Source organism: Diplotaxodon limnothrissa, linkage group LG17, assembly GCF_057381915.1.
Source record: "Diplotaxodon limnothrissa isolate DT_005_m linkage group LG17, D_limnothrissa_male_GT1.1, whole genome shotgun sequence".
Taxonomy (NCBI): domain Eukaryota; kingdom Metazoa; phylum Chordata; class Actinopteri; order Cichliformes; family Cichlidae; genus Diplotaxodon; species Diplotaxodon limnothrissa.
The window spans coordinates 22,037,789-22,050,265 of record NC_140612.1 but is presented as its reverse complement, the minus strand read 5'-3'; the positions used below and the strand labels follow the sequence as shown (position 1 = coordinate 22,050,265).

Sequence of the window (12,477 nt, the reverse complement as noted above, 5' to 3'; positions counted from 1 at the left end):
TCCAAGAAACAGCCATTTACTCTGATTCTCTGTTGCTCCTGAACATTTGTCATTTGTCAAGCATTTCAAATTTCTCGGCATGATTCTTTGGCAGCAGGGGACCCCTTCCTAATGAAAGTCTGTCAGAAGGGTTAGCAGCACCTGAAGCCAGCATTAAATCTGTTTCTCTGTTAAAGCTTTTATATTCCCCCAAACCACCGTGAAGTCGTTCTTTCACATACCTGATGTGCTCAATATGCTGATGCAAGAGGCTTTAGGGCTGCAAGATTACATTATAGCAGAAAATGCCGTGTGAGCTTCCTGCCTGAGAACTGCACTCACCTGTTCAGTGGTAAACCCCACAGGGGGGAAGTGGTACCTAACTTCCTGTCCAGTTGTCATGTGTGAACACTTCTGAGTGCTGACACCAGTTCACTCCTGAATGTATCGTGCAGAGCAGGAGTGAAGGGCAGAGGTGGGGACGGGGTAGCGCCCGGCTGGGAGGTGACGGGCGAGGACATTTTAGTCACAGCGGGGCAGGGACGGTTAGACGGAGCCTCGTCGGCCTCGCCGCTGGGGTCTGACTGGCAAATTAGACAGCGGGAGGTTGAAGGGCAGCTCCGTGGGGGGGCTGTAGTCTGGAAAGAAGGATAAAGGGCAGTGACAGGAGCGAGGAAAATCCCACCCCCAAATGTATAATTGGTGTTTTGATGCTCTCTCAATGTTTGTTCCTGTTTATCTTATTTCTACTTCACAAGCTACTCTGTTTTCTTTTTTCTGGTGCTTTATTTTGCCAAACCAGTTTGGATAAACTACAAGGATAAACACAAGATGAACGTCTACACATCACAGATAATTGAAGTTACTTGAGTTTGAGGCTTCTGTCCATTTAAAGCAGCTGAAGTGACTTTAGTCAGTGTTTTCATGTGTGTGCATGAAGCAGTTGATTTAAATAATCAAAGCCCATCAAGCTCAGAGGGGATTTATCTTCTCTTTTAGCTTATTTTGCAGCACTTTTTTGTACTGCTCACTCTCTCCAGTCTGATCAGACTCAGGGATCGTGCTCAAGGGATTTTAAATAAGGACTGCAGAATTTCCCCACTGCACTGTGGCTTCAGAAACAAATCAATCAATCAGTCAATCACCTCTTTTTATAACACATAGTGTTATCATTTAGATACTTAATTACTGTTAAATAACCATATTAACCTGATGTAAAGTAGATGAGCCAGAGCTCTTGCGCTGGAATTTCTGCATATTTAGCGTTATTCCTCGGTTTTCTTTTCTTTTATTGGACATGGATATTTCTATTTCAAAGGTTTGGTTTGGCACATGCAGGTTTGTGTCATAATTTGGCAAAATTAGTAGAAGTTTGACTTCCCCACAATTAAATTTGCAATAAAGTTCCTAATTTGAGTCACCATTTCTCCAGCTGATGACCATGGTGTGCGGCATGTCAAAGTCATCTTTGGAGGCTCATTATCAAACATATTTCAAGAGTCCTAACATGAAATGCCACATAAACCCTCTGGAGCAAGTCAAGAGCTCCTCGGTTGCAAATAAAAACATAGACCCGATCTCCGTCACAGACGCTGGAGTGATCCTTAAAGCATGAAAAGGCCTCTAATTGCATTTATCTAAAGTCAGACCGCTGTGGAATACTAATATGGCTGTGAGGGTCTCAAAGTTGGGGCTTAGCTTTAGTGCAAAGAAAAGACTGAATCCCATTTCCTTCCCAATTCCTCCCCCGCTCACTATGGGAACCGCAGGGCCTCTCGGGCAGGATTTCCCAGCAGAAAAAGACTTTACTGTATTTGTTTATTTGCCCCAGACAGTTTGCCTTGCTGTGTGCGAACGTCTCTTCCCCCATCCCCTCGCTCGTGGCGTCTTCTCCTGCAGAGTGCTCTTGGCAGCCCACAGCCACATGCCTTTCATTGACACACACCATCCTGTCATAAAAATGCCAGCCGGCTCAATAAGGAGAATGTTTGTTCGCAGCGTTTTGGAATTCCCGTCTTGCCTTTCCTCCAGTTGAACCCCAGAGACCTTGAGAGGAAGTTGGAGAATGACTGGAGTCAAATAAAGAGCTGCAAAGGGCTGAAAAGCTGGCAGAATAAGGATCATCATCACTGACTGCTGGGGGTTCAGTGGAAAAGGGTTAAAGAGGGCAAAAGCCAGCAGTTTGAGATTTGAGGTTTTAATAGCCGACTGTATTATTTTCATACTTCTTATTGTTTTTCGTCATTAAAAGATCAGGCGTTGGAGGGGCAGACAGCATTTACTGTCAGCTGCAAGTTCTTGTAGCTTTGGAAATGCCTCAACTTTCCCTCTTCTGGTCAAATTCCAAATGTTTCCGATCCATATATTTGTGAGTCTCAGAACACGTTGTGTTTTGAGCAGGAGAAGCGTTTCGTCACTCAACCAAGTGACTTCTTCAGTCTCAGCTGACTGCAGGTTTCCCCGACCTTATAAACAGTGCATCTGCATAATGACTGAAGCTAGCACCTACTGCCTAACAGTTAATTTTGTGGGATTTCCTTATCTGGGTGATTGAGCATGCATCAAGGCAAGTCTCTAGATTAAGCTTTACTCGCAACTCATCAGATATGAATGCTTCTAAGCAAATGGAAATCCTATAAAGGAAGAGCTGTACAGGCCTGATTGCATGTTAAGAGACTTGATCTGAAATGTAGTGTGCAGCCTAACCCCAACCCCGCTGGGGTTCATCAGTGACCTGGCAGATGTTATAAGGTGGAGGATCTTTTTGTGTCTCACTAAAAGGCACAGAGTAACTTTTAAGCCTCAATTTTCAGCATGCATTGTTATTTTCTGTGCAGATTTTCTTTTCCCAGACCTACCTGAGCATCTTTGGTGCACAAACTGACACTAAAACACAAACAGAAACCAGTGATTTATGTCACTGCCACCACTTCTGCTTCCTAATGCTGTCTTCATCGCCCTTTTATGGCGCTGATTACCTCTCTGAAACCGTGCTCTGTACCGAAGCTGAGAGATGCCTGATGTTGACAGAATCTCAGTATTTGGCGCCGTGGAGTTAGCAGTGAACACACTGAAGGCTTTTCAGGTCTTGGGGTGATTTTACGGTTTACCATCCAAAGGTTTATTGAACTCTTTTCTCCATAAAGACGACATCTGATGACCTCCTCTGCACCCTTGGCACTTCAGTATAGGTATAAAAACGTAGTTTGACGACCATTCGAGTAGATTCTGGGTTTTTTCCAGAGTTCAGGTGAGTTCAGAAAAGAGCTTTAAAAACCTTCTAAAATGATTTCATTGCTTGTTATTTTTCACCCATCTGACATCCATCTTTGGATCTCTAAGGTTATCTTGATCTTGAGAGCTGGGAGAGCGCAGCGTAGATGTTCAACAGGCTTCAGGATGTACCTTGTAAGCATTTTGTCCTCCTAGGTGGTCATTTTATGCTAAATTCAGAAGGCTCCATGCCTGCTACTTCCCCTTCCCACTTCCAGGTATTGCTCACTACAAGGCTTCATTACTACATGCTGCACACCAGATTCAACATAAACACAATGTGACTCCAATTTAGAGCTTTGTTGGCACACATCCAGTGTTTGGTTGTCTCTCGCAGCAAAATCAGGAAGTATGTGTGTAAACTGCTGTTGGAAATGCAGATTTACAATCACAGAGTAGTGAGGTGTGTGTGTTTGTGTGTTATCGGTGTGTGTGAGAGGATAAACACATTTAACACTCACACAATGTGACGCGTAGGCTGGGAAAACACTGGAAACCTTTCTGTGGCGCGGTGACGTCCTCGCCACGGCAGCTGTCGGTTTAAAGCAGCCACACAGTAAAAAATGGAGTGTCAATATTTCAGAGTAAACCTATTTTAACCTAGATAGAGTATTTACAACTCTATGAGGAGTAAACCAGCTCTAACATCAGAGTTAAAAGTCAGTGTAAAGTTTGTTAGTCACGCAGTGAAGACTTCACTCCACACAGTGTTGATTATTACCAGTCCGCAGGCGTGTGTGGCCTCAGAGCTCTAATGCGCAGGGAATTTTCTCCGAAGAGCTGCCACAGTCAGGTAAGTGAAGTTAACATTCCCATACTGGTAACATTGTTTAAAAGGTATTTTTAAACTAAGTAGCTCTTTATAGTTTCACTGATGTCGAGTGAGGACATGTTAGCAGCATTTACCCATAGGTTTAATGGCATTCCAGTAGCTACATGCTAGCAGTTGCTAAAAGTTAAGATGTTCGTTATCTTCTCACTGCGTTAATATGAACCTAAAACATTTTAACTATGTATTTCTTCTAAATGCTGTCTAAATAATATCATTGTCACATGTCAAATCGCACAGTTTGAACAACTAAATTACCGTTTATCAGTAAGCTAATAATCGCTAATTAGCTTACATGAGCGAACATACTTTCAGAAAAAGTGGGTAACATTACCATAAAGTTAACTTTACTGCTTTATATTATTTTAAGCAAATGCCAAAGGCATACACTACTTTAGAGTTTTGCTCATTATTTAGTAAGAAATATGTATTTTGTGTAAATTAACTGATAGCAATGTTAATGACATGTTAAGTAATATTAAGTAATGTTCCTATTTTATATAAAGGTTTAAGAGTATGGACAAACCAAATCTCTGAGAGATGCAACCAGAAGACGGATGAGAAACATACTTGAGGCTGAGATGACAGAATGACATGGGTAAGAATCAAAAATGTAAGATATAAAGAAACATTTTAAACATTGTATTATTTTTAATTGTGATGTTTAATGCCAATTATTGAATTTATACATTAGGACATCTCCCCCTAAAAGCGTAAGAGTGATGTATGCGCAGGACATTGTTGCTCTGTCTCCATATCTGGAAGACCCATATTCACAACATGGATATGTAAGTAAAGGGAACTTTTCAACATTAAATACATAATTGCCCTCAGAAATGTTGATAACATAGTCCTTCTTCGTTTATTTAATTACATAGAAACATTACTACGATCCAGAGAACAGTTCAGGATACATTGCATGGCGGTTGAAGACCATTCAAAGAAAAGCTGTGGAGGAAAGAAGCGTCTCAGTTTGCAAATCTCCCAAAAGTAAGTTCACTTATCATTTAAATGATACTGATGTAATTTGTAGGCAGGATTCAATCAAACACCTCATTAGTATTTTTGCATTACAGATAGAACAAGATTTCCGACTCCTGTTTTGTGAGGTCACTGGGAGCAAATTCTTGGAGAGGTGGCTCACCAATCTCAAAGCAAAGGTTGTACAGGAAAGTCATGGACTTGTCCCCACCTCAGAGCTCTTGGAGTTAATGTGCAATGCTGAGTCAGGTACTGAAGTTGAGAATGGTATGATTGTGACTGTTTTTATTTGCCATTGTTGGTTATATAGGTAATTCTGTCAATTCAATGTATTTTTGGAATAATTCTTTGTTTATTCGTCTGTAGGCTGGGACAGTGACTTGTCTACTATCTTGCTGCTGCTACATCTGCTACTACCATCTGCACAAGGGCGAAAGAGACCAGGAAAGATGTCTGCATCTCAAGCTGTCAATAACCTCATCAAATTCCCAAAGGTATGTTGTTTAAAATATACTTTCCATCACCTCTATTTTCATGGACAGTGAGTTGAGCTAATCTACTGTCAGAGGATAGTCACTTAATACTGTTGTTTAATGTGTTGTTGTAGGCTGGAACCAGTGTACAGCAGCATCTAGACAACATCACCCGAAGCAGTCAGCCCTACCTTCGTACTCAGGGATCCACAAGAAGCAGCATTCACACCTTCATTGTGATTGAGAAGCATGCACTTCCATGTAATGCGACAGGTTCTGTAGGAGCCCTTGATAAACTCTTTAGGGCCCATTATGTCTTTGGTACATCATACAGTTCATCCCTGACCAACTTTGTTACTTTTCTGCAACTACGACATTGGGGAAATGTCATATTGCTTTCTCTAGTGAGCATCATAGAACTGTGAATTGTAAAGGTTTGTTACGTTAATTAAATGACACTGAATTGAGAAACATAATAAATGCTGTTACTTTAACCTGTATATTTGTTGTTATTTCCATAATGTAGGATAGATCAGTTATTTAGTAATATAGCATCATAAGATGAATATGAAAAAAATCACACTACAGAGAAATAAAAATGATATATTATTACACATCAGAGTGTTATTATTAAACTAAATTTGGAGTAAAATAGCTCTATAAAGTGTAATCAAATTACTCTGAACAGTGTGAATAACCCTCAGTGTTAAATATTTTTACACATTTTGTTGTTAATTTTGACACTAAATTGAGTACAATTAACACTGAAAAGTTAACACTGGCCATAGAGTAAATTTAACTCTAATTTTGAGTGGGACCAAATGTTATCTGAAGCAGAGTTAAAATCAACTCTGTAAGTGTAAAATTGACACTTGGTTTTTTACTGTGCACACACACACAGACACACACACCGCCTGAGGTCAGACTGACACGCTGGACATGCCGCACTGAAGCGTTTCCTTCTGACTGGTTTGAAGAGTGTGTGTTGAAAAGGGTGTGTGCGTTCTCCACGTCAGCTCTTGGCACACTCCGAGGGAGCCGGAATAACACACAGCACGTCTGTGATGACAGGATAATCGGATGTGTGTGCGCCCCAGGGCTGAGTTTAGCTAGCAGCAGCGACAGTTACAACACCTAAGAAAACTTACAGGAGGCCCATTACTGCCGTGGTTTTCAAGGAACTCTTGCATAAAATGTAGTGTAGCAAAAATCACATATTCTGATTGTCGAGGGTTAGGATAAGTTTATCTCGAGTGTCCTCCCAAAACGGTCCTTCAACCAAATCGGTTTGAAGTAGAGGCCCTCTACTTCAAACTGTTCCCTGCATCATGTGTTACATTACTAAAGTAAAGAGACAGGGAAAAGGAAATAAAAGAGATCACAGGGATCAAAAAACCACCCTCATCAACCTCCATCACCCCCAGAGGGGAAGCAGGGAGAGGGGAGTTAAAGAGCTGCTAGATACTGTTAGGTTGGGTTAGTAAAAATGGCTGGGTCAGGGGTTCTGGTTGTGGTCATCCCAAGAGGGTTACATAAAGCAAAATAGCTCATTTGAACAGAATATAATAAAACAGCATTGCTTCATGAGGTAAAAATGACTCAAAATAAGCAAAAATCTAAATGAAGTACTATAAAAACTGAGTTTAGTACCATCAAGTGGCTCTATGAAGAAAAACAGGACATCTAATATACATACTAAACAACACAATTTAAACAAAAGTGGTGCAGAAACATCTTTTGAAAACCAGGATTGCAAATGTATTTAAATGAAGTGCAAAATATAACCTGATCTCTTTTAATGTGGCTTTTTTGTCTTTTGCTGAATTTATCCTAAAATAATAGCAGTGTATATATTAATATCCAGCAAACCTTTATTCTAAGTTGCTGTTGCTGAACTTGCTTATGCTCAACGCCCAATCATCTTCTCTCCTCTCTCCTCCCCTCGCCTCTTTTGTTGTCTCTCCAGCGTCTGATACCGAGCAGGATGCAGCGGTGAAACTTGACCAGGAGCGGGCTGAGATAGTCGCCAAATATGACAAGGTACGGCGAACGCTTCCTTCCGTCAGTGTGAAAGCACACAGAAGCTTTGGTGAAGCGGAAAACCCACAGCAATTACTTTTTTTTTTTCTCCCTCCTGTGGTCATCCGAAGCCAAATTCCAGCCACTCAGTCATGCTGAGACTCCACCAAACTTCATAACGCTGTGGTGAAATCCCTCCATAAATCACTGCCTTATTGCCCGTGAAACACAATAATAACAGCGTGCCGTGTGCACAATGTGCCGCCGTGTGATTTAATCATTTTCATAAATTTCGAAAGGCTGTGATTACTGCGCAAGAGCCACATTTCAGATGCAGCATTCTCAGTGAAAATTAACATGCAAATTATACATCTAAAAGCCACCGTTGTCTTTCCAGTGTGTGTGTGTTCAGTGGGCCGTGCGTTATCTCTGTTAGAGGGGCAGAGAACAACAAAAATCCCTCCTGCAGGCATGAAGGTTTGATAGAAAAGGGAGGAAGCGGATTCGAGTGGTTACTCATTAGACTAAATGAGTGGGTTAATGTGATGTCATGGGCATGGAATGATTTTATTGACTGGGATCCAGAGGTGGCAGTTCCTTCATCCCAAAGCACTTGAATCAGGGGCGTCAAACACGAGATCCACCAATGAATCCCGTGTGGTCCACTGGGTAGCTTTGCAAAGTGGGAAAATTGAATTAAATTTAGTAAATAAATTTAATTTGTTAAATAAAGTGCACAGAAACCCACCGCAGGGATGCCAGCATCACTACACAGGAGTGAAAATGTCTGCAGATGTGCACTTTTTCCAGATCTGAAGTAGTTTGGATCATAAAGTTGCTGGTATCTTGATCTGTTGTGATCCATAAATTGTAATGTGCAGTGACTGAAGGGTGAATATGGCAAATTAGGCACTGCTGGAAAAAGTACTTACTTTGATTTCTTGTCCAGCCCACTACAGATCAAACCAGGCTGAATGGGGCTCTTGAAACTGAAGAGTTTGACAGCATACGGTGCTGTGCAAAACCCTCAGTTTCTTTATATGTTGCACCCAAGTAGTAAGACTTTTTAGTAGTTAGTTTTCAAAGCGGTCTTGAGCAAAGTTTTTCTTTGGACATTGGCTGCTTTTTCACTCATTTTCACTCCAGTTCTTTTTTGTTTAATCAACTAAACACTGACCTATGAATCATTCAAGCATTAAAAAGGCATCTAACCAAAGGGATGAACCAGTGTTCTGTCTGTTCATGACAAACTTTGCAAAGAACCCATTTTAAATTGTGTCTTTAGGCACTTTGCTACTAGCAGCCTGTCACCAAAACAGATAATTTCTTCTTAAATTTAGGCTATAAAACATGACAAAGACTGGATTAAACACAGGAATAACAAAGTTCTTTGGGAATAAAGTAGTTCCCAAAGAATTATTAGCTGAAAACCTGACATGTCTGTGTTTGGTGTGCAGTGTGTCCTTAAAGAATTTCAGAAACGGGACAAGTGGATTACAAATGATCGTATGATTATGAATGGCCTCATTTTTCAGCATGACTCCAAACACGCCGCCAATGCAGGAAGAGCAAACCTGGAACATATCAGTCATCAGTGTGTTGTGTCTCCCTGTGTGTTTATCAGTGTTGGGACTAACGCGTTACAGTAACTACGTTATTATTGTGGTAACGAGCACGGTAACTAGTTATTATGCCAAAATCAGGAACTCGTTACTGGGATTTAGATAGGGTCGTTACTCGTTACTTCGTGTGGTGGCTATCGCGGAGCTTCCACAGATTCAGTAACATTAGCAAGTGGTGGAGGCCAGCAGGTGGATGAAGGAAAAGGGACGCAGAAGGAAAAGAGACCCGAGGCGGCCGCCGGTCCAAGTGTGAACTGAACTTCAGGTAAGAAGTTATGACCTGCAGTCTCTCTGGGTCAGATATGAACCAAGTTTAGGTGGAGTTTATTTTCGTTATTCTGACTTTTTCCGTACTGCGTGCTAGCTAGCATGACGGAGTTTCTATACAGCTGGGTGGTGCTATGAAGTTAATGATGTTGAACTTTATTTTGTTCATAAGTTATTAGAGTTGCCAACCGTCCCGTCTGGTATTCAGAGAAAATATTACGCGTTTCTTATTGAGGTGAAAAGGAACAGTTTGTCCCGTAATTCAGCTACAATGGAAAAGGCACAAAGCTGGAGTTATTCTGTGTCTTTGCTGCACAGCTGCCTCTTCTCCTCTCATTCTCCCACCTCCCTCTCCCGTTTCTACTTCAATCATGAAAACTGATCAATGATCAGCTGATCGGCTCTCTTGTTTGTTTATCGCTCACTTTGCGCCGAAAGAGGAAACCAGCGGATGTTGCGCTAAACAACAGCAGCACGTTTAAGCTTGATCAGCTGTTGTTAGAATTTATTTAATATTAATTTCTAGTATCAGCTGATGTTTGCTGGAGCCACAGCTGCAAAAAAGCTGCTGGTCATGATGTCGGTTTGGTTATCTGGTGAGAGGGAAACATGAAGATGAAACCAGGAGATGTCCTTACTGGATCATCAGAGCTGTGATGGAGAAACAGGTTTACCTTTTAGGTGACATGAATGAGTTGAAGGGAAGTTATGAACTGTTTCTGAGAGACAAATAACCCCAGGATCCTTTTTTAGGTAGCTGAGATGTGGGCACAAAGAAATACTTTTCTTTCTTATTCTCATTTAAAATGTCTAGCTTTTAAAAAATAATTATCTGAATCTTACAACAAACGATTGATAGATTGATGCATATATACCATCAAAACAGTGTACATCACTGTCACAACAGTGTTTATTTTCATTCAAAGGCTTTAAGATTTTTCCTATAATGGTGGGCCGGTCTCTAGTCAAAATGTCCGGGCCAATTTTCTGTCCCAGTCCAGCCATGTATGCAGCTCATCTGCAGTCTGGTGTTACCTACATCTTCCTATTCAGAAGGCAGAATTTCTGAGTTCTGAGTACAATCGAAAGCACCACGACTGCAGTTTTTGTGTTGGATGTAAAAGGCGCACATGACTCTGTGACGTAGGCTAGAATCATGGCAGCAGTCAACGACGGTCCAGGCGTGGGATTTCTCTCGTGGAAATGTGCACATTATCTTTTCCTTTCTATTGGTAGGTGGCACAGTGCACTTGTGGCAAGTAAGCAAGCTAGAAGACCGGCAAAGTTATGGAAGAAACACATTAACAAGAGAATTCTGAGTAAAACCAAAGTTACTTTCCCTAGTAACTAGTTACTTTGAAAGTAACGAGTAACTTGAAGTAACTGAGTTACTTTTGAGAGAAGTAACTAGTAATGTAACTAAGTTACTATTTTAAAGTAACTTACCCAACACTGGTGTTTATACACATTTGAATAAATCAATGCACCAATTTCCCATTTTTCTAACAAAATATGAAGAAGGCGGGATTTCTGAAAGCTTTTTAACAGTGTTATGTCTTTATGAAACCAGCCTTTGCTTGTTTAGAGCTGCATGGGTCGAGTCTAAACCCAAGCATCACAATTTGAATTATGTCAAAGTCACTCAGTCACCCTCAGCTTCCAACACATGAAGTTAAGGAACAGACTGTTCACTTCCTGCCTGTTATATCCAACACTTCTGACAGGTACGTCACCTAAGTCATGTCACCTGTCAGTGGGTTCTCTGTCCTTTCCCCTCATAAAAAAGCCCACTGAAAGCTCCGATATGTCCCCATGCTGCTTGTTTTTTCACAGAGACTTAAAAAAAACATGCGCTGCAGCATATTATCTAACAATGTCCAGAAACATGTCAGACTTTTATGAATCAGTATGAAGTATGTTAAATATCGCTGAAGAAATGTTGCTTTTACTCAAAATCCTCAGTTCTCTTGTGGTTGGACTGTATGTACGCGTTCCCGTCCTGAGTGACACCTCTGCTACCAAGCACGGCGCTATCAGTTGGACCAGCCCACCATGCTCGGTTTGTAAATTAGCCTTTTTAATTTAGTCCAGCAGGCTGCATAATAAGGCTGCCTCATTAAGAGTGAAGAGACCATGGAGAGCGGAGATGATGGAGGTGTGTGCGCGCGTGTGTGTGTGCGTGTGTGTGTGGCAGAATGAGGCACAATCGGAGCTAAATCAGTGTCATTGTCACTGTTGGGGATGGGAGGAGTTTAATAGAGTCTGTTATCACGCTGGCCACAAACACTTGTCGTCTCACGTCACCTGGTGTAAATTTGTGGTTATTAAATATGACTTTTGTCTTTGTGGAATGTGCAGAAGTGACTGATTTTGTTTCCAAATGACACATCTGCTCAGGCCTGACTGCTGCTGCTGATTGCAGAAGGATGGAGCCTATTTTTTATGTTGGGTGGCTGCATAACTCGGTTTTTTTCCCCAGGTCTCTCATAAGTTTTCTTCACTCACCACATTTCAGTTTTGTTCAAGAAAAATCTGTGTGACCCTCAAGCTTCACTAATAATTTTGGGTGTTAGCCAAGAACAAGATTGTGGGCGAGGGGGTCGGATTTGGAAGGGACTTGGAGCTGGATTGGTCTCGAGAAGAGCCAGCTGAGGTGTTTTGGGCATGTCCCATTGGGAGGATGCTGCAGGGAACACTGGGGAGAGGGTGGATGGATGGATAATTGGCGTTAAAGTCCTTCCCTGGTTTGATATTTATGAAATCAGTGCCCAACAATCCAATCAGCCAAATGCTAATAAAATGTCTTAAAATGTATTTATTTTTCCCGTAAATATATAGGTTTATATGACAGAAAAAATCTCAATATTTCCTTTTTTTTTTTAATTTAACAGTTGTGTTCTCTGGAGCATGAATTTTATTCAAACAGTTTGAGAAAGTAAGTCAAGTTCTCACAAGGAGATATAAATGAGACGGCGAAGGTGTCTCAGAACAGGCAGGCAGCTGAACGGTCGGAGGTGAAATTACGAACCTGATT

At 41.3% G+C, this 12,477-nt stretch overlaps 2 protein-coding genes across 2 annotated transcripts in view; both read left to right on the top strand.

Annotated features, from left to right (window-relative positions):
• Positions 1-12,477, top strand: part of usp6nl (USP6 N-terminal like) — a 61,593-nt gene that overhangs the window by 17,923 nt on the left and 31,193 nt on the right. Inside the window, exon 2 of the mRNA XM_085375905.1 lies at positions 7,502-7,575. Coding sequence (XP_085232031.1) covers positions 7,502-7,575 — 74 coding nt within the window. The remainder of the gene's footprint in view (positions 1-7,501; positions 7,576-12,477) is intronic.
• On the top strand, positions 5,001-5,960 carry LOC146614990 (uncharacterized). Its single transcript, XM_085376589.1, has 4 exons — positions 5,001-5,071; positions 5,115-5,329; positions 5,429-5,556; positions 5,670-5,960. The coding sequence occupies exons 1-4, from the start codon at positions 5,001-5,003 to the stop codon at positions 5,958-5,960; spliced, it is 705 nt and encodes a 234-aa protein (XP_085232715.1).